Below are 21,184 nucleotides of genomic sequence, written 5' to 3' on the forward strand. Positions count from 1 at the left end.
CGGCCGCGCCCGGGCCCCGTCGGGGAGGCCCTGCGTGCGGCGTCCGCCCCGAGTGTCCTCCGGACCGCCCGCTGCCCTCAGGTCCTGAGCGCAGCAGGGACCCCTCACCTGATGGCCGCTGATCCCGGCTGTGTCCTGCAGCCCATTGTGGCAGTAACCGGGGACGCTGGAGGCCCGAGTTCCCGGGGAACGACGCCTGGTTCCCGGCCAGTCCTGTTCGTCGTGCGTTTTGATACCGTACTTAGCAAGCCAGGACTGTGGGCTTCCTCAGGTGGAAGACGCTGTTGTGTGAGTGGTGCGAGCCGTCGTGCTCTCCTTGGTTAATTCGGGCTGTGAAGAACTGGGTAACCTTGCATGGAGTCCCGCTCGTGCGGCCTAAGGTGCTTAGTGGATTAAGACGCTCTGGTTTCTGCGCCCTGGGCACCCCGCAGACGAGGCGATGTGCTGATGGGTAGAACCGGCCGGCTCCGCGTTCGTCGCAGGTGCTTTCTCTCGGGACAGAGATCAAAGGGTCAGTGCTGCTGTAATTGCCTTAATTTGAAGCACACCTTGCGTTTATTCTGGCGGAAAAGTCACGATTCTATAGTAAGGTTGAAGTGCAGGAATAATACCTTCAGAAAGGGGCTAGTCGAGCAGTTTAAGGCTTGCTGATCGGGCGTTCTGGTGACTGGCTTGTGCTGCAGCCAGCGGCCTCCTGTTAGTCATAACGACACGCCGGGATTAAACACTCGGCTTTGTTTTGAACCTGTTTTTGTGATGTATAAGGAACAATTTGGAAACTGTCCTTTACACTTTTCAGTTTTACTATCATTTACTGGTTCTGTTGAACCTCACTCCGGTTCTGTGTGGTGGTGGAGAAATACTGCTTTGTACCAGACTTTACCTGATTTTATTTTATATTTTGTCTTTTTGAGACACTTAATATATAGTTCAGGTTAACCTTAAACTCACTGCACTGCTGCCTCAGCTTCCCGAGTGTTGGGACTACACGTGTGCACCGTCACAGCTGGCTGCTTTACCTGATTTTAAAAAGTGGAGTTGATAAGTGCATATGATGAAACACCTTAGAAAATTACTCTGGTGTGGCTCCGGGTGCCTGGCAGTTTTTTGCGCCTGTCTCTGCAGCAGGATGCTCCTCCTTGCCACACCCCTCCACCATACCTGGGCCAGGCTTTGATTGTCCCTGCACTTCGACATGCATCTTTAGGTTACTGCACTGTGGTGGGGTTTGCGTGGCTTTGCACCTTTCCAAGCTGCATTATGTCCTTAGGCTCTTCTAGTTCTGTTCCAACTCCCTGTGTTCTTTTCCATGGTTTCGTAGTATTTCACTGAGGCCTGTCCACCACGGGTGCTGACTTCCCTGTTTTTGCTGTTAGAAGCAGTGCATTCTTGGGCTCAGCTCTGGGGCTCCTGTACAAGATGTCAGTCCTGTGTGTTTTTAAGATAGTACACGTGGGGCTGGCTGAGGCCCTTCTGATGCTTCCCGTGCTTATAAAAAGCACCTCCATTATTTTTAGCAGGGTGAGTGTGGGTTTAAGTTGTTACACTTGGCAGTAGCATTCAGCCTGGGAGCTGGGAGCTGTCGGCTGTGTAGAGGTATTTGTCTGGGCATTCTGTCAGGTTAGTTTAGTCCGGTGATGGGGAACCTGTTAGAGATTTCAGTGATTAAACAACCCGCTCGGCACGCTGGCCATAAGTTTGCCACCAGTGGCATAGTCTTACTGCAGTAGCAGATTGCTTTGGGGTATGCGTTGCCTCATCAGATAAGGAATCAAAAATCTGATATTACTGTGAGCTTTGAAGTTTTGGAATTGTTAAGAATTGGACATTTGAGGACTAGAAATGTGAGCAGGCGCCATGCCGGGATTTCATTTATTTATTTTTGAGACAGGGTCTCACTGTATCGTTCAGGCTGCCCTTAAACTCACTATGTAGCCCAGGCTGGCCTTGAACTTACTGTGACCCTCTTGACTCAGGTTCCTGAGTTTGGGAACTGTAGACTTGTGCTACCACTTCCGGCTCCATCCTGAGGTTTGAACCTGGAGTGGCCTTGCCGGTTAGAGATGCCCTGTGCTAGCAGAGGGCTTGTTGCCCCCCCTTTAGCAGTCCAGTTCCCATTCATTTTTGCTAAATAAGGTGTCTGTTTTGAAGTTGGCTTTAGAAGGGGAGTAGATGTGATTTTGTATTTAATTGAGAATCTCTCTTTGAATTTATCAGTGTGGGCAGTCCCAATTCAGATGCCTGATGAAACTCAGCTGGGTCCCTCTCAGCTGAAGCGCTTTTTGTTTGTGCTGTGGTCATGGGGTTGTGGCCTGGATGTGTGCTTGTGGCTGCCCCGTGTGAGGTTGGGTCTTGCAGGAAACGATGGAGAAGGGGTTTTAGCTGGATTCACACACTTTCCGCCCCTGACACCTGCCTGGCTGGGGCGGGTCTTCGTTGTCTTTGGGAAGCCCCCGCGCGCGCGGTCTCCTGGGTTGCCCTGCTTTGACACAGTCCTTTCCACTGGATGCCCGTGGGGAATCATCCGTGGGGGTTGGGCTGGCTTAGTACCTCACCCAGCACACAGTTGTTCCCTAGGTTGTGAGGGTAAACCCAACTGCTCTCCTGGGTGCAGGAATTGAAAGCATCTGAAACTCTAGGGCTGGCCGCCAGAGGCTGCCTTCTTGGTTTGCCTGCGGAAGTCCGAGCCCCTGGGCTGCCGACTGTACTGAGTGGCAGGCTCCAGGCACTCACCCTGCAGGCCGTGGGCATATGGTCATGCAGAAACATTTCCTCCAGTGTCCTTGGGCTCTGGTACCACAGCCAGGATTGTGGCTGCCCTGTGCTTTCATTTTTAGATTTCCATTCCAGTTTTTAGCCAACTCTTGAGTTTCATTGACAGTTTTAATTATTATTGTTTTTAATTGTAAGAATTTTTGTTCTTTGGGACACAGGGTCTCACTGTGTAGCCAGGCCAGCCTCAGACTTGCTGTGTAATATACCAGTTGGGCTCTGACTTCTCAAGCTTACCTCAGCCTCCTGAGTGTTGGGATTACAGGTGTGTGCCACCATGCCCAGCTTTAATTGTGTTTGGAATTTATTAGGCTTGTTCAAAGTTGTTCACTGAAGATGTTTATAAGCAGGGAGGAGTCTGCTACCTGCAAGAGTTTGTGGTAACATTTTGGGTGAAAGTTGTAATAAATTGATAAAAAAAGTTTAAAGAGATGACTTGAAATAGTGTTTATTTTACAGAATACAGTGTGACCTGGGGCTGTGGCAGTCCTGGCTTTTGCTTTAAGTTCACTGTGCTTTGTTTTGCTTTTGAGACTGGAGCTTGCTGTGTAGCCCAGTTTGGCCTTGTACTCAAGGTGATCCTTCTGCGTTAGCATCCCAAGTGCTGGGATTATAGGCATGTGCTGCTGAGCCTGGCTACTCCCATGTGTTGTGGATGTGCTCTCCGCACACACAGAGGCTCCTGGGCCTTGGTTTCAGGAGGCAGTGAGGGAGTACTAGCTCTTGCTGTCCCTCAAGGACTGTGTTAAAAAAGCAACAGGGAGGATATGGGAAGGCTCTGACTTGCTGCAAGCAGTTGCTGTGTAGCTGGGTGCAAGCTGACTGGTCCCTTCGCCCTGGACCTGCACTGCGTGCATGCTGAGCCCGGGGAAGGGCTCCCCCAGCACTCTGGCTGCAGAGGGGCCTCGCCTTGCGACCTGCACAGCTCTTCCCCTCCTTCCTCCTTGCCTCCTGTTTCCCACCCTTGCCAGAGTCATTTCAGCTGCTGATCAGAAAAGCACGCTGCGGAGGAGAAAATCTGGGCCTGGTGGCCTGTGGGGCTGGGGTCCGCCCAGGAGATGTTGGTGCTTGAGCCCCTGTGGCCGGTTGCACTCTGCTTTATTTCATTGCTGTGGGGGCTCCCTGGAAGCCATGTGTTGTGACCTCTTCATCCTGAGAGCTCCTCTGGAGCCCTGTTGCTGGCCTGGGATCTCTCTCCCGCAGTGGGGCCTGTCGGTACAGCAGCACCTCTTGATTCCGTGTCAGAGGCACATTGTCCATGCCAGGTGATGGCTTGCGCGGAGGACTTTGGAGAGTGTTGTAGTGGTCTTCTGCTCTTGGCAAGGAGCAGGTGTTCTTTTCAGGGATGGAGGGTCAGAGCAGCTTCAGGTTTACAGTGCCGTGCTTGGGGCTGGTGGAGTGGAGGAGGAGGCCGTGGCCTAGTTCTGCCCTCTGGCTGGAGGGGGCTGAGCTCCTTCGTCTGAGGTGCTTTGGTTTGTGCACAGTCTCGTTCCTGCCTTGCCGCCCATGTTGGTTACTGAGAATAGAAGTCCATCTTTAACTCCATCCATCCCAGTCCTTTAAATCTGAGCTACTCCACAGGGCAGGGCCAGCTGCTGTCAGTGTGCTCACTTTGGGCAGACCTCTCCAGACGGCCCATAGCATTTTTTGTTACTGTTTATCCTCCTAGTAGATCAGCATTGCTGTCGGGAGGGAGCCAGTGCTATGTGTGTGGTAGATTAAAATCCCCACCAGTCACAGACACACAGGAACAGTGCTGGGGTCACTGGCCTGTGACCTCACCAAGGTGCTGCCAGCAGAGCACCTGGGCTCAGGGAGGGAGCACAGGGAGGGCCAGGCTTGTGGGTGAGGGCTTGGAAGGCTGGAGGCGCCAGAGTGGAGGGAGTATGTGCACCTTGCTGAGGCAGTGGGGCTGGGACTGAGTGGGAGGTGACTGGCAGGCAGTGGAACTGGAAATGGTCTGGGCCTGCTCCTTTGCATTGTTCAGTCCACAGGGGATTGCTCTATAGGCCCGTGCATGCATGCCGTGCTGGGGCAAGGCTGGAGGAGGACCTGCCTGCTAGGAGAGCCAGCCTGGAAGGTGCATGGGGCGGGGTGGAGGCAGGAGCCAGGCAGGATGTCTGTGAGCTGAAGTCCTAATGTCACTGGGCTGGAAATCCCGAGGGCCCGCCTCCTGTCCTGATAAGGAGGGCAGCTGAGTCCAGAGATACAAAAGTGGAATTTGAGTTTGGGCTGACGCAGCAGGGGGCTGTGGGCAGGGGTGACTTAGGGACCATGGCACCCTAGAAGGGATAGTGATAGTTCTAGTTTCGTGACTTTGTTATCACTGGCAGAGAGGAGGTCTTTGATGTTTTATTTCTGTTGCTAATTCTTTTTTTCCTCCCAGCACTGTAGATTGAACCTAGGGTCTTTGTGCTGAGCTACATCCCCAGCCTTTTAAAATTTTTTTATTTAGAAAAAGGGTCTCACTAAGTTTCCCAGGCTGGGCTTGAATCTGTGATCCTGCTGCCTCAGCCACTTGGAGTGCTGGGATTACGGGCTCAAGCTGCCACACCCAGCTGACTTTTTTTTCTATCCTGCTCTTTCCCTTCTTCCCTCCCCCCTCTCCCTCCCTCCCCGCCTCCCCACCTCTCTGTTTCTCTCTCTCTCTCTCCATCTGTCTCTCTCTTTTCGGTACTGGGAATCAAACTCAGGACCTTTTGCTTGCCAGGCAGGTGCTTGTGCCACTGAACTATATTCCCGGCCCTGACTTTTTTCTTGAGGTTGTTGCTGGGGATTGAAGGAAGGCCCCTTTTCTTATGTAGATTCTTTTCCTGGGACACGGAGTTGTGTCCACATAAAACCGTGCACACTGAAAGTGCACTTTAAGTCCACAGTGCTTATAAATTAACCCAGCACCCTGCGGGGTGTCGTGCCACACTGTGGGGCCACCGTTGTTTTCCCAGTGACCCCCGGCATCATTTGGTGTATTGCTAACCTGGGAGGAGATCAGGATTGCAAATATGGTTTTTGCAGAGTGCACCTTGCCTTGTACCACCCGAGGGTTGGAAAGTTGTCGTGTGGAAGCAGCGTAAGCTGGCTCCCCCTCTGCTCCTTTGCCCTCATGTCCCTCAACCTGAAACTCAGCCCAAGTTAAGCTGCTGTTGGAGTTCGGCTGAGCGTGGAGTCAGGGTTGAGCAGGGTCTCGCACCCGTGGGGGGCCAGGTGGGGCCTATGGGAAGGCCACTGGGGGGCTAACTTACAGAACAGGCGGAAGGAGGGCCCGGGGGAGGCTGTTGAGTGTGTGGCGGGTGGGCAGTGAGGACTGAGCAGCACAGGAGCTGGCAGGTGCCAATGTGTCGTGCGCAGGGAAAGCTGGTGTCACAGGAACAGCCAGTGCAGGTGGAGGAAGCGCAGGCCCAGGCATGAGCATGCCTCATGGCTGAGTATAAACTGGCCAGCCTCGGCCTGGGTTTGCCTGCTGTGAACTGGAGCGCCCTTGCCATTTTCTCCGGAGGGAAGAGACGTTCGAAGTCTGGGCTTTCAGTCTCTTCAAGGGCACAGTGCTTATTGTCCACTGGAGCCTCTCTATGCAGTTCAGGCTGGCCTTAAACTCTCTGTAGTTCAGGCTGGCTTTGAACTCATGGGAGTCCTGCCTCTGCTTCCCAAGTTCTGGGATGACAGGTGTGCTCCTCTGTGCCTGGCTCCATTGTAGGTATAAAGGGCAGACTTATTTTGTTTTTTTGTTTGTTTTGTTTTTTATGTGGGTACTGGGAATTGAACTCATGACCTTGTGCTTTGCCAGGCAGGCACTTGTACCACCGAGCTATATCCCCAGTCCAGGGCAGACTTATTTGGGACCTTTCAGAAAACCCCTTTGCTGAGGTATAATTTACATGCCGTCAAATCCACATTTAGGAGCATGATTGGGTGAGTTTAAAGAATGGTGCATGCTGCTGTGACCATGGCCACAAACAAGAGAAAGTGCTTTCGTCCTTCCTGAGGTCCCCCAGTCTCAGCAAGGCTTCCAGAGCTGGTTCTGCTGCCGCAGATGAGCCTTGTCTTCCTAGAGTTTCCTGCACCTGAGCACACGGCAAGGCCTGTGCATCTAGCATCCTTTACTCACAGATATTTTTGCTTTTTGACCACAGTGGAGATTGAACCCTCTCGGGGAGTGCTGCGCTACACCTTCAGTCAGCCCTTTTATGTTTTTAGTTTTGATACAGTCTCACTGATCCTCCTGCCTCAGCCTCCCAAGCAGCAGGGATTACAGGCATGTGCCCCTTCCCCTAGCCCTGTGTAGATTTTGAGGCTTTTCTGTGTGGGTCTTTTTTGTTTGGTGGCAGTCGAATTCCATGGCATAGCTTGCCCGTAGTTTACTTCTTTACCTGTTGGTAGTTGGTGATGTTACTTCCAGTTTTTCTGCTATTGTGAAGAAGGTTGCCGTGAACATTCAGGTGGACAGGTGTTCTTTTAAATCGCCAGGTGTGGGCCGCTGGGTCCTGGGATAAATGCATGTGACTTTATTTTATTTTATTTTATTTTATTTTTTATTTTTTATTTTTTTGTCTTTTTTGAGACAGGGCCTCAGGTTGGCTTTGAGCTCACTTTGTAACCCAGGCTGGTCTTGAACTTGCAATGATCTTCCTGCCTCGGCCTCCCGAGTGCTAGGATTACAGGCGTGTGCCACCACGCCTGGCTTACGTGTAACTTTAGAAGGAAGTGATTTCCAGAGCAGTGGCATTGGGTTGAGCACTGTGGCTGCTCTGCCTCCTGGTTGGCACTTGGCATTGACAGCTTTTAATTTTAGCCGTGTGGGTGGATGGACAGCGCTGTCTAACCATGGGGGTAGTGTGCATTTCTTTGGTGACTGATGATGATAGCATTTAAAAATACATTAGCCATCTAAACACCTATTTCTGTGAAGTATGTTTTAAAATCTTGGCCAACTTTGAAAAATTAAAATTTTTTTGGAGGATAATTGTGTATTAACACACAGTTGTAAGAAGTGCTACTGAGGACCTGGCACTTTTACCCAGTTTCCCAGTGGCCACTCGTAATAGAATGCACCCACTGGGACTCTGGCCACGTCAGGGTCTCCTCTGCACCACTCAGCCTCCCTTCTCCGTGTGCATGTGCTCAGCCCTCCGTCTCCAGCTTCCTGAACTAGGAGCTCTGCCCTTTGCCCTCAGTAGCACCTCAGCTGCAGCCCACATGTTGGTAAGTTGTGTTTTCATTTCATCTAGTCTGTGTATGGTTTTCGCATTTCCCTTGGTGTCTCCTTTCTGGCCCGTTGTCCTAGTGTGTTTGGGCCGCTTGACAGAATACTTCAGTGTGCGGATTAGCCAGTGGCAGTGGTGTGGTGCTCACTTCTGGGGGTGGTAAGTGCCCAAGCAGGCACCAGCGGACTTGTGTCTGCTTAGACCCACTTCCTGTTTGTAGGCCGCGTCTTCTGCATGCTTGCATGTGGTGAGAGGACACTCGGGCCTCCTCGGCCACCTGAGACAAGTGCTGCTCCCATCTGTCCCTTCACCACCCAATGGCCCTGCCACAGTGGGGACACAGGTGTGTGGACCACAGCGCAGGAACTCTTTAGTAGTCTGATTGCCGAGGTTTATAGAGATTTCCCTATTGTGTCTTTGTTACCATTTTGATTTCTAACCAGACCGCATACTCTGGTTTCTGTCTTTTAAACTTGCGCACGTGTTGTATGGTCTGTCTGGTTTGGTGACTGTTCCGCAGTGTTTGAAGAAAATGGTCGTTCCGCTGTGTTGGGTAGAACATTGGGCGCTGGCAGTTGTATGCAGAGGTTGGTGCCCACTCCGTGTCCATCTGACTCACATATGTGGTTCTGGCACTTGCTGATGGGTGTTGGTGTCCCTGCGTACGTGGAGCTTTGGTTGATGTTCTTTTCAGCTGTCAGCTCTTTTTCTGTATTTTGAGGCGCTCTAGTTTGGTGTGTACACAGTTAGGGTTTGAGGTCTTACTAATGGGTTGATCTTTTTATCCTCTACTGTCCCTCTATATCTTTAGTACTTTGCTGTTTTGCCAGATGTCATTGTGCATGAAGCTGCACTCTTCTGTGCGTGTTGCTGTGTGTGGACGTATGATCAACCATGGCTGAAAAGTTTAATGGAAAATTCCAGGAATAACCTCTGTGTTTTAAATTGTATACCGCATTGAGTCAAGTGATGAAATTGTGCATGCTGCCCAGGAGGGGACTCATCCCGGGCCCATCGCTGATCCCGACTCCCAGGTCCTGTGCCGTGGTGTCCCAGTGTCTTGCATCAGAGTGCAAGAGCCACGGTGTGGACATCTGTCACCAGGTATCGTTGTAGTTCTGTTGCTGCTGTTGTTAACGTCTCACCTCTGCCACAGGTCTGTCTGCAAAGGGAGACAGTGCATCTAGGGTTGGTCCAGCCTGCCCTGGGCCCAGCCTGGGAACCTGTCCCCACGGATAAGGGCACTGCAGCTCTTCCTGCTTCCTTTTAAAGAGTGTTTGTATGGGTTGTGGTTTTATATCAGTTTACTGTCTAACTTACTTCCATTGTTGATGTGAAATGAGTTTTTGGGAAAAGCATGTAGTGTCCTCCTACCCCACCCCCAGTGGGGTTGAACCGAGGGTCTTTACACTGAAGTAATCTTCAACCTTTCCTTTTTTATTTTAATTCCTTATTTCTCACTGAGTTGCCCAGGCTGACCTCAAACCTGTGCCCCGCCTAAGTCTCCCACATAGCTGGGATTACAGGCACGTGCCGCCATGCTCAGTGTGGTTTTTGGTTTTCGTTGTGGAACTTTAAAAAAGGCAAAAGAGTAGTCTGCTGTTCATCTCGTTTCTTCGTCTTTCTGATGCTCCAAGACCCCTTCTTTCATATTCTTTTTCTTTGGAGGACTTCTTTTAGCTTTTACATTTGTTGGAGACAAATTCTTTATTTCCTTTCATGTGAAATGTTTGTATTTCCCCTTTATTCCTTAAGGATAGTTTTACTGGATATGGAATTTGTGGTTGAGGAGCGTTTTCCTCCAGCGTTTGAAAAACTGGTGCTCTTCCATGGCTCCTGTCACTGGCACAGGTGTCCCTGAGGCCTGCCCTTCCTCCCGCCCCCTTCGAGTTGTTTTGTCTTCAGGTCTAGAGGTTTGACTAGGAAGTGTCTCCGGATGGGTTTCTCGGCTAGTCCTGGTCTCTGTCCTTGGCCTGCGGGCTGGGTCCTGTTACTCTCAGCAGCTTCCGCAGGCTCCTCCCCACCCTCAGCTCCCGCTTCTCTGGTTAGGGCAGTGGATGCTGCTGATTTGATCTCCAGCTGGCCGTTACCTACTCTGCCCCTGAACCTGCCCAGTGAGTTTTTAAACGTGTTACTGCATTTTCAGCTGGATATTTGTGACTTTTTAAAACTTTTTTTTTTACTGGATGTTTTTTGGAGGGAGGTTGTTCTCTCCCCAGAATTGGTAATTGCTTGTGGCGTCACTTTATGGTAGTGATTGTAAAGTCCTTGTCAGGTAAGTGTCAGCTGGTTATCTTTTCTTAAGTGATTTCCCGTTATTTTCTGATCATGTGGCTTCTGTGTTAGGAGACTCTGGACCCTGAACTTTTGATGTTAGCCACACTCTCCCTGCTGAGGTTTAACTCCCACCTGGGCCTTGCTGTAGGCTGTGGTCCATTGTGTGCACCTGGTCCCTGCTGGTGGGCTGTGTCCTGGGACGCAGAGCTAATGGGCAGGGTGGTCCCTGTGGCTGGCCCTGCCTCACAGCTGGTGTTTGTGGTGTGGTTCCTTTCACTGTGTAGGGGAGGAGCCCCAAGCCCTGCGGGAAGGAGCATATCACATCTCTGAGGCAGCCCACTTGCTGGGTTCCCCTTGCACATGGTGATTCTGGCTTCAAATGGGATAGCCAGGGCCTGGTGGGAAGGGTAGCGCGGATGGGCTGGTTCTGTTGTGGGTTCCTGGTTGCTTGTTGTTGGCAGTTGGGCCTCCTGTTCATGCCCTCCCTCGCTCCCCTGGGACTTTGCAGGCTCCCCGCCGGCCTCCCCACCTCCCAGCTTTCTCCTTCCCGTGTCCTTGAGCTATTCAGGGCTTGTAGCTGCACCTGCTACAAACAGGCAAGCAGAGAGGAAGGAGTCTGCTGACCTGGTCTGACCAGAAACAACTTCTGGCTGCTTTAAAAAGAGCCTTTGTCTGTGGATGTCATCAGCATTACTGTGGTGTTCTCGGTGTGTAGGTTTCTTTTTTTAGTCCTGCAGGCATTTTGCAGTGCTTCATGAAGCTGTGATTTGTGAATTTCACATGTATTGGAAGATTCTCATCTGTATCTGCTTAATGAATACTTTTCTGCCCACATTTGGTCTCTTTTCTTTCTGGCTTCCGGTTCCGTTTCCCTGAGACCTGACGTCCTTTCCCTTCTCTGCTCTTTCCGTTCCTTGGTCTCTTGTTCGTCCTTCAGCACACCCTGAACTCGTCTTCATCTCCCGTGTCTAAGCTGTTACCCAGCAACCCATGGTGTGGGCTCTGGATGTAGCTCAATGGCAGAGCGTGCAGGAGGCCCTGGGTTCAAACTCCAGAACCTCCAAAAAAATCTAATGTACAAAATTAACTTCAGTGGCTGTTCTTTTCTGTTTTACAATTTCTGTTTTGTCCCTTAATGTCAAGTGCTTTTTCTTTTTTTAAAATAGCTTCACTTTTTTGCCAACATTCTTGTCTGTTTTCTATCCAAGTTTGACGCTGTGCCTTTAACGTCTGTGGCTGTGATTGTGGAGGCCGAGGTCCCGTGAGTCCCCTTTTTCTTCCTGGACTTTGCAGCCTGGTGGGTGTCTGATGTCCTCCTTTGAGCTTACTGTTTGCAGCTTGCTGTGCTTTCTGAGCCGCTGAGTTAGATATCTGGGCTGAGTGTGCTTGGGCTCTTGTCTGCCTTGCCGCCTCCACAGACATACACGGGAAAGGCCGCAGTGTCCCGCACGCCTCCCGTGGCTACCACTGCGGCTCTGTGCCCCTTGCTCACTGCCGCCTCCATGCTTCTGTTGAGTGCATCCAGTGAATTTCGGGCTGAGTTTTTGTGTTTTTCAATTCAGGAATTCTATCCATTTCTTTTGTTTTCATATATCTGCTGAACACTTGTGTTTCCTCTCGCACTTTCTTTTAAATATTTGCGTGGTCCATCATTTTATGCCAGTGTACTTTCTGACCTGCTTCCATGACCGAATTTGGAGTGAGCTTGTTTTCCTCAGGAGCTCGCCTTCAGCTCATGGAGCCAGTGGCCTCAGAGCTTTTGGCAGCCCAGCATCTGGTCCTCATGGGGTTGGCCTTTCTCCATTGTCTTTCCCTCAACTGCCAGTTGGGTTTTCCTGGTTCTTCATGTGTCGAGTGCTGTGGATTGTGTCCCGGATTTGTGTGGATTTGTGTTTGGAAGCTTTGGAAGTAATCTGAGGCCTGAGTGCAGGTAGGACTTACTGCAGGTAGGACTGACACCTGCTTCCAGTAGGTGCTGGGAGTCAGTGGCCAGTCCTGCACCTGCCTCAGCTGCAGGCTACACAGCCTCGGTGGAGAGCCAGTCTGTGTCACCCGTCTCCTGCCGGCACCCGGAGTGTGGGGAGGCTGCTGGGCAGGCCCTCCGACTCCTATTTTGTCATTAGGAGCTGGTGAAATGCTTGAAAACAGTTGTACTTCTTCTCTTCAGGTCCGGACTGGTCTCCCAGGAGAGAAAGTGGACCCCCTGCCCCACCCCAGGGGTGCAGTGGCTGGCTGGGCGCACCCTTCCCTGGGCCAGCTGGCGAGTCCCATGGTTCTGTGGGCAGCAGAGCCTTTGCACCGCGTTTGTGTGCACCACCCTCCTGCCGTCTGTGGCAAAAGACCCCCTGAGTTAGGGGCCCTCCACCCTTCCCCAGTCGCTCTAGGGAGACTTCCTGATTTCTGTGCTTTGCTCTTACTTTTGTGTGTTGGGCCAGCTTGTTCCATTTGTATCTTGGTCACACAGGCCGGGCCTCTCAGGTGACCTATTATTTTTCTGTGTGCTGGCATCAGAGACCTTGGGTAACTCCTGTGACAGTGCTTCCTTGGGGGCTGCAGGTGGTGTCCTTGCTGTGGGCCTCAGGGTACAGGGACCCTGGCGAGAGTTGGGATTTCCCTGGCCCCTTTGCTTCCTTGCACCTGGGGAGGTGTCTCTCTGCTGGGTCTGGCTTTTTAAAAGAGCTGCCCTGCGTTGTGACCACTGAGGACCAAGGTGGGGTGACAGGCAGCAGGCCAGTGGTGGACTCTGGTTCCCTGCTGTAGGCTCCCTGGTTGTGGTTCCGGTGTCTGGGCCTGTGGCCCGCGCTCCAGGGTGAAGTCAGGGCAGCCTGGGGCAGGCGGGAGGGCTATGCCAGTCCTGTGCATCTTTCTGTTTTCAGGTGCTGGCTGCCTTCTGCTGTGGTTTCTGGTTTCCATGCACACTGGGCTGCTTTCCCCAGCTTTCTTAGAGTTCTGTGATAGGTGTATTTTGCCCCCCTCAGGTGCTTGCTCTGGCTTCTGGGGAACAGTTGTAGTAATTCCTTGAGGTCTTTGACAGTTCCAACATTTAGGTCACATCTATTGATTGCTTTTCTCTTGAGAGTTACAGCTTTTCTTGTTTATTTTTTCTCATTTGTTGAGGCATTTGGGACAACATATTTTGTGACTGTGCGGGCCCTTTTGGGAACTGGGAGATGTTGGTGTTCTGTTTAGCAGCTGGCCCTCAGCCCCAGGGGCTGCAGTTTGCTGCTGGCGAGTCTGCTCAGCCGTGCCCTCCTGGTGGGGACTGGCAAGATCTGAGCTGCGTGTGTGTCATGGTGGCTGCAGCGGGTTTTCTTTCATCCCTCTCAGGCTGCCCTCCTGGCCTCGGCTAGCAGCCGAGTCTGCACACTGTCACGCCTGCGCCTGTGCAGCACAGAGGCCCTCTCCTCACCATTTGCCTCTCTTCTACCACAAGGGCGTGGGACTGTGGCTCCCCATGGTATGTGTGGGTGAATGGGTATGGCCCTGCGGTGGCCAGGTCAGCTTTTCATTTTACTTTTTATTGTTATCATGGTATTGGGGATCAAACCTAGACCTTGTACGTGTTAGGCAAGTGCACCAGCACCAAGCTGCAGTGCCAACCCTTTTATTTTTGAGGTGGGATCTTGCTGTGCAGTCCCAGATGGCCAGGAACTCCCAGGCTAAGCAGCTCCAGCCTCTTGAGTGCGGGGCCTGCAGGCTCATGCCACTGTACCTGGCTCGTGGGCAACTTGTCTTTTCCTGTGCCTGCATCTCCAGGGTAGAGTTGGGGTGCGGTAGTGGTGATCTGGAGTCAGGAGATCTCCAGCTGCCTCTTCTTGGAGGTCACCTTCTGCTGTGCCTTCTCCAGCCTGAGGGTTATCACACCGCTGTGCTCCAGGGCTGATGACACCAAGCCCACCCCCATGTCATGAGTGAGGAGTGTGGTGGGGTCTGGGAGGCCATGAGCTCCTGGCACAGGGTTCCATGGAATCCTGTGTGTGGCTGGCTCTTGCTGCGGAGGAGCTGGGCCTGGTGTGGGCACGTCTGCCGCAACCCTGCTGAGGCGCAGTGTGGTGGAGGGCAGTGGTAGCGTTGCTTCCTTGAGTCTGTAAGAGAGACACAAGCGATGAGGGTGATACCGAGACCCGCTGCACGGCTCACCATGCTGTGCTGCATCCACTCCAGGGGCTCAATGTGGGCACATGACCTGGTCCTCTCATCACCCAGCAGGTGGGCACTTCTCATGTCCTAAACACACAGGTGGGGCCTGAGGTTTAGAAGCCAAGTGAGAGAGCAGCTGGAACTTTGTCCCCCGTTGGCTGCGGTCCCCACAGCAGCGCCAGGCCTGTCAGAACCCTCGCTCCCTTCAGAGGGCCTTTCCTGATCTGGCAGGTTCTGCCCCTGCATCATCCACCCAGCAGAGCGGAGCAAGAGCGCCTGCTTCCAGACAGGTGTGACCGGAACCCTTGTGTTGTGTCCCATCTCCTGAGGCCCCTGCCTGCGCTCTGTCGGATCATCACTCTCCCCGTCCCCTGCATCTCACGTCAGCGCTGCTTCCCCAGGTGTCAGTGTAGCTCCAACTCCTGGCTCACACCACCGTGACCTTCCCTACCTGGACCTGCCTGGGGCCATCTCCACCCTGGCGCTGGGCTGGTGTTCAGCAGCAGCAGTGAAACGCAGTTGTGTCTCCCCAGCCCTTAAACCTGTGTTCTGGACCCCACGTTCCTCAGAGCAGAACCTGCATCCCTACCTTCCTTGTTCCATTCCTTCTGTGACTGCCACACCACCCTGGTCCTGGGGCTCTTTCCTGCTGCTCAGCCCAGTGGGCGTTCTTTGACATTTTGAGCTTGGTCTCTTTTCAGTGTTGGTGGGTGGTCCCTCTCTCCCAGAGAGGTCTTTCTTCCCCAAGCCGTGCAACGCCATGTGCCATGCTCAGTCACCTCTTAATTCCTTCCTATGGCTTCTCCCCTGTGCCCGCCTGACACCAGGTGGTCTGCAGGCCTCCTCTGACCAGCCCTGGTTCTCACTGTGCCCTCTGGGAGACTTAAGCCCCATGGGTGTTAGTTTTTTTGTATGGATGTTAGGTGCCAAATGCCATCCCTTTGTCCTGTGCCTCTGATCCCCATGCTGGTTCCCTATCGGAGAACCCTGCAGGCACCCTGAGCCCCAGTAAGACAGAGCTTCTCCTTCCCTGTCAGCTCCTGACTCCTGTCTTAGCAGGTCTTGGCCAGCAGGATCAGAAGATGGGCATCTTTCCATGTTGTCCAGACCTGTCCTTCACTCTCAAGCATGGATGCCAGCAAATAGAATGTCCTTGTCCCCCAGCTTTCGGCCCCTGACCATTCTTGCCTCTGTCCTCACCAGATGGGCCCAGAGTGCCTGACAGCCCTGCGGTGAGGGGGGCAGGTAGCAGGTGCTCAGAACTTGCTGAATGGACTGGGAAACAGAGTTCGTCTCTCCTGTGCGCTTATGCAGGGTCATGTTTAGGTTGCTGGGCCACCTTCTGCCCATGTCCCGTGTGACGCCCCCATGACGTGTGGACGGTGCCTGTTGGCTTCTTTGTCCTTGTCGGAGCCTCAGCCTGAGCACTGTGGCTCTCAGACCCCGACTCCCCAGTATTTCCCTACTTTTCCTGGCTTACCCCAGTGCTCAGTAATTGTTGAGTAATTCTGTCTCAGTGGTTTGTAGGGGAAATGAAAAATAATTACCAGAAATAGACTCAAGGCGTTTAGAAAGCTGATTTAAAAATAGCTGTTGACCGATGAACTGGAAACATCAGCCCCTTGATGGCCTGTGCTCCACCTCCGAGTGACCGGTGGGTGTGAGAGGTGTGGCTCGCCTGTCCCTGGGCGTGCTGGCTTCTGTGGCTGGGGCGGAGGGAGTGCACGGGGGAGACTGGGTATGGGAGTGGCCCTGTAGTGACTCGGAAGCACATAGAAACAGCTTCCATGATTCACGTGCTTGCAGAGTGCAGAGTTGAAAGTGACCCAGGGAAGTGTTTCTGCTGGGCGGATTGTTGGTTTAAGAGATCAGGCTCGCTGCCTGGCCGAGCTCTCCAGTCTGCCAGCTCCTGTGTTCATGTTGGGTGTGTCTTCACCCTGTGGCCTTGGGCTCCAGCAGCTGCTCTGGGGCCTCCTCACTTCCACGGAAGGCCAGCTTTGCTGAGCCTGTGTCCGTGTCTTGTCCTGTGTCCCGGCCCCCACACCCAGCACCTGGAGAGGAAGGACCCTGCGCAGTCTTCCCAAGCTCTGCCTGTTTCAGCTCTCCTAGGGTGGAGCCTTCCCAGTTGTTCAGGTGAGAGGGGAGGGTATCCTGGCCAGCCAGTGGGGCTCAGGTGCTAGATGTCCCATGGAGATGTCACAGAGGCTGTCAGGGAAGGGCCAGGGCTGGGTGTCCTCTGGGTCGGGAGGTCAGATGTGTCACTTGTTGCCTTTGGAAAAGAGAGAGACCCAGGTAGCGGTGATGTGGAGGAAGGTGATAGTGGCTCTGGCCAGGAGCACTGGCCACTGGGCTGCTGCCAGAGGTGCATCCTTTTCCTGGTGGCGGCAAGAGCTTCTTAGGCTGTGGCTGGATCATGGGACTCCTGGCCCTGTGCCCTTCCCCAACTCCCACCATTTAGTCAGACTCGCTCTTCGTGGTACCTTCTGTCCCTGGCCACTGTGACATTATGCTCCCACACATGGGGCGGCTCCACCCTCATGTCACTGTGTAAGGCAGAGGTTACGCTCCATGCTGGGCCGATTGCTTCTACTATTGGTATGATCTCATTCCAAACTGTGGTGGTTTTAGGGCAGGCAGCTACCCAGTGTGCTCAGGACGGTGGGGCCTGAGCCTGCTGACATCCACTGAGCCTGGGCAGAGCAGCGGCTTCTGCAGGGTTGCCATGGTGACCAGATGAGGTGTGCCGCACAGTGATTCAGAACCGCAGTGCTGTGTGGACACTGGCCACGCTGTTCAGAGAGAGGAACCCAAGGGGATGTGAAGAGTGCGGGCGGGGGTAGGTCCACACTCTCACCGTTAGACTCGGGCTCGGAAAATAGCACTGTGAGAGAGAAGCAGAGAAAGAGGGGTGCTGCTGAGGGGTACTGAAGTGCTGCTAACCCCCTCACTGGGCTTTGCACCCTGGATCTGGCAGGTGCTAGAGGATGTGGATGCCCTGGCAGCGTGAACAGCACCAGTGTCCCTGGCTGCATCCTCGCTAGGTGTGTGTGGGCTTTCTTCAGCAGCCTTCCCGGAGGTGGTGGCCTTTCTAAACTCTTCTGGAGGTAGTAGACCATTCCAGAAGGCACCCGGGTGCTGCAGTCCTGGCAGCAGTGTGGCCACCTGGGTGCTGGAGAAGGGAGCAGCCTGCGGGACTTTGTCTTGCACGTGCCTGTGAGGGATATGGCAGGGAGATGCGAGAGGGTGGAGCAGTGGTAGTGCCTTTGCCTTGCATGTCTGTGGGCAGCTTGTGTGTGTGTGTGTGTGTGTGTGTGTCCCTCTCCCTGTGTGTCAAGCAGTGCAGGAGCAGGCTGTGTGGATGCAGAGTTGGATGCCTCTCAAGCCTTGAGTGTGGCTCCTGTCCCCTTGCCCATGGTGAGGGCCCCCACCCCGACTCCATGCAGTGTGTTGGTGCTAAAGAGATGGATTTGTTTAAAGAGTTGAATGCTGCTTGGCTGGAGGAGAAGGAAAGGCAGTTGCCACTGTCCTGTCACCATCGAGGTCACAGCGGCACCAGCTGGGCTTCTTCTGTTTTAGAGACTGGCTGTTCCGCCCAGCTGTCACCTCCATTCTGAGGCTAAGAGGAGGCCCTGCTGACACCTCCTCAGGGTGTCAGGTGGTGATGACTGCACCATGGTTTCTCTGCAGCCCATCACTGAGTCTGGATCTTTGGGGGACCTGCAGTTGTGAGTGTGCCGAGGGTCTTCACGTCTGGTAGTTGTCCAGTTCGTGGATTGCAGCTTTGCCAGGGCTGTCCTGAGGTGCTGCCCTTGTGTCCTGGGGGCTGGCAGCCCCTAGTCCTGTGGGCTTGGATGTCCATATGTCTGTCTTGCTCACGTGATGCTCTCCCATCTTAGACAACATCCCCGAGGATCTCCGAGACCCCTTTTACATCGACCAGTATGAGCAGGAGCACATCAAGCCACCCGTTATCAAGCTGCTCCTTTCCAGTGAGCTCTACTGCCGTGTCTGCAGCCTCATCCTCAAAGGGGACCAGGCAGCTGCCTTACAAGGACACCAGTCAGTCATCCAGGCCCTGTCCCGGAAGGGCATCTACGTGATGGAGAGTGACGACACCCCGGTGACGGACACCGACCTCGGCTACGCCCCCATAAAGATGGTGAGTGTGGGGACACACTGGGGTGCAGAAGTCAGTGCAGGGCAGCGTGCTCCTGTCTAAGTACATGACTTGCAGACTACGAGCAAAAGCCACTTCTGCTGAGCTCTTTCTCGGTGGATGCTGGAACGCTGAGGCTGCAGCAAGGCACCGGATGGAGATGCGCTCAGCCAGCCCTGCAGGCGCTGTGACCTAGGGTCAAGCCCATTGCGTGGGAGCGCCGCACGTGTATGGGGCATTTTCCTGCCCAGATCTGGTGGCCCTTCCCCCTGTATCTAAAGCCTTGCTGCTGCTGCCTGGCCTGCCCAGCAGGACTCCAAGCCCCACGCCCCTGCATTTCTTTGTTACGCTCGCTTTTGCATTTGGTGGTTTTCCCCCTCAGGCTTAAGAGTGGAGTGTTGTGGGTAACAGGGACATCCCTTGCATCAGGCAAGAAAGGGCATGAAGGCAGCACTCCCACGGAGGTGTCCCTGCTTCCCAGGGGCTGCTGGAGTGGGAGCAAGTGAGAGAGTCAAGCTCACTCCAGCCCCGGCCGCCTCGGCTCTCTGTGCCCTGCACACCCTACGCTTCCTGAGGCCGAGGGGTGAGGGGATCTGTAGGTCTCAGATTTGTGTCTGCATGTGGGGCAGGGAGAAGGAAAGGAGTCTGGGTGGGGTCCCTGCATTGGGATGTGGACAAGAGGAGCTTTGGGTGCCAGCTGCTGTCTGTGCCCCCAGAGTGCCCACATGGCGATGGTGGACGCCCTGATGATGGCCTACACCGTGGAGATGATCAGCATCGAGAAGGTGGTAGCCAGCGTCAAGCGCTTCTCCACGTTCAGCGCCTCGAAAGAGCTTCCCTACGACCTCGAGGATGCCATGGTGTTCTGGATCAACAAGGTGGGTGCTGCGCCCCCCCAGCAGCATGTTCTTTGTCCCTTGCTCTGGACCTCTTGCTTGGTCCTGGGATCTGCAGTGGAAAGCAACATGCATACCTCATCCTGAGTGTCAAGAGAGGGGCAAGAGGAGTTAGATTTGAATTTCAGCGAATATGTAATGAGAACAAACGGTGAATTTTTCTTTTTCTTCAGCCTCGGTGTGCAGTAGGAGCAGTCCGTTTTAGATGTTCGATCCTTTGGAGAGACATGGTATTTTCCTAAATGCCACTTTCTCTTTCACATGTACAAGTGTAGGCAGTGTTTACATGATGCTTGTAGGGCACGCCCTGTCATTATTTGTGGGCAAAGCTTAACACACCTCTTGGGTAACGAGCCTCCTTGTCTGCAAAACTGTTTAAGATAGGGCATCGGGCAGAGGAGACAGGATTGTGTGGCTCCAGGTAAAGGCGTATTAGTGAGCTTGAGGAAGACACTTGCTGGAGATGTCAGGCAAGGGGAGTGCCAGCCAGGCCCATGACTCCCTGTGAAGGCTTCAGCCACTGCTGTGATGGACAAGTCTTTATGTCAAGGGAAAGGCTTGGGCCAGGACTTTCATTCAAACAGCTGGTCTGCTCTTGAATTAGTGGGTTTGAGGAATCAGGTGGATAGACACTGCCCACCCATGAGAGCCTGCTAGGGCGGAAAACTTCACTGGGTCACACCGTAGAGCCTCTCAGTCTAGTCTGGACTGGATGCTGGCCAGTGCTCCTATAGGACTCCTCTGGGTTACACAGTGTGGGTGCCTGAAGAGATTTGGTTTAAGAAATGGTTCTTTTGAGTTTGATATGTAGTGGGGCCTATCTGTGATCCCAACACTCTGGGAGGTTGAGGCAGGAGGATTGCAAATTTGAGCCCAGCTTGGGCAACTTAGCAATTTAGTTTCAAAATGAAAAATACAGAAAGCGGGGCTGAGGATATAGCTCAGTGCTGAGGCCTCAGGTTTAATCCCCATACTGGGAGGGGAAATGTCTCAGGACTGGGACACATTTCCACAGAAACTTAGCCCCTGGTGACCTTTCTGAATCCCTAGCAGGCGTATCATGAGGGCAGAAGTTCAGATTTTTTAATATTCTATAACAGTTTCTGTTGGTTTCCCCCTTTATTATAAAAGAACCGATGTGGTGATTGTAGAAAATTTAGAACCTACGAATGAGTGAAAAGATACGTAAATTACTCTCTTCCTAGCATCTGCAAAGATGATTGGCATTTGCTGCTCCTTACAGTATATTTCCATGTATGTAGTGTGTAGACTAGAAACACAGCTGGAGCTCACCTGAGTCCATCCTGCAGAAGCCGAGGCTGGCTGGGCGAGTTGCTGAGAGCCTCTGTGCCACTGGGACCACGGCCTTGCTTTCTGCTGCCCACTTCCTGCACAGTCACAGAGATTTCCTCAGACCAGGTTTCTGCCTGGGGAGCAGTGTGGAAAAAGTTCATTTTTGTAGATTTTTTGCTTGTGTTTGGACATGAAGGCTATGCCATTCTTCTCATGTTGTCTGTGTGTGTCGTTTTCTGTGTTTTCCCATTAACTGGATGTTGTTTAAAAACACTTGCCAGTTTGAAGGTGGACAGCATCATCACAGGCTGAAGTCTGGCTGTCTTAACCTCTTCATTGTCTTGTCACATTTCGGGGTGGGAGGCACCCTCATTCCCTCCTTGATTGGGTTTCTTATGTGTTTGCCATGTGTTAACAAATCATCCCAGGTCATTGGTGGCAAACCTGTG

The 21,184-nt window shown here is 53.1% G+C and overlaps 1 protein-coding gene across 5 annotated transcripts in view; it reads left to right on the forward strand.

Annotated features, from left to right (window-relative positions):
* Positions 1-432: 432 nt before the first annotated feature.
* The window catches only part of Camsap1 (calmodulin regulated spectrin-associated protein 1), a 54,467-nt gene continuing 33,715 nt past the window's right edge, over positions 433-21,184 (forward strand). For 3 of the 5 annotated variants that reach the window (XM_013506691.1, XM_013506692.1, XM_013506693.1), the window contains exons 1-3: positions 16,163-16,523; positions 18,287-18,549; positions 19,263-19,424. In XM_013506691.1, the coding sequence (XP_013362145.1) occupies positions 16,178-16,523; positions 18,287-18,549; positions 19,263-19,424 (771 nt within the window). In that variant the 5' untranslated portion in view covers positions 16,163-16,177. Of the gene's footprint in view, positions 512-10,205; positions 10,249-16,162; positions 16,524-18,286; positions 18,550-19,262; positions 19,425-21,184 lie in introns of those variants that run through there. The other 2 variants (XM_005408534.2, XM_005408537.2) reach the window with 2 other exon arrangements.

This window comes from Chinchilla lanigera, unplaced genomic scaffold (genome assembly GCF_000276665.1).
Source record: "Chinchilla lanigera isolate Chin_1 unplaced genomic scaffold, ChiLan1.0 scaffold00112, whole genome shotgun sequence".
Lineage (NCBI taxonomy): Eukaryota > Metazoa > Chordata > Mammalia > Rodentia > Chinchillidae > Chinchilla > Chinchilla lanigera.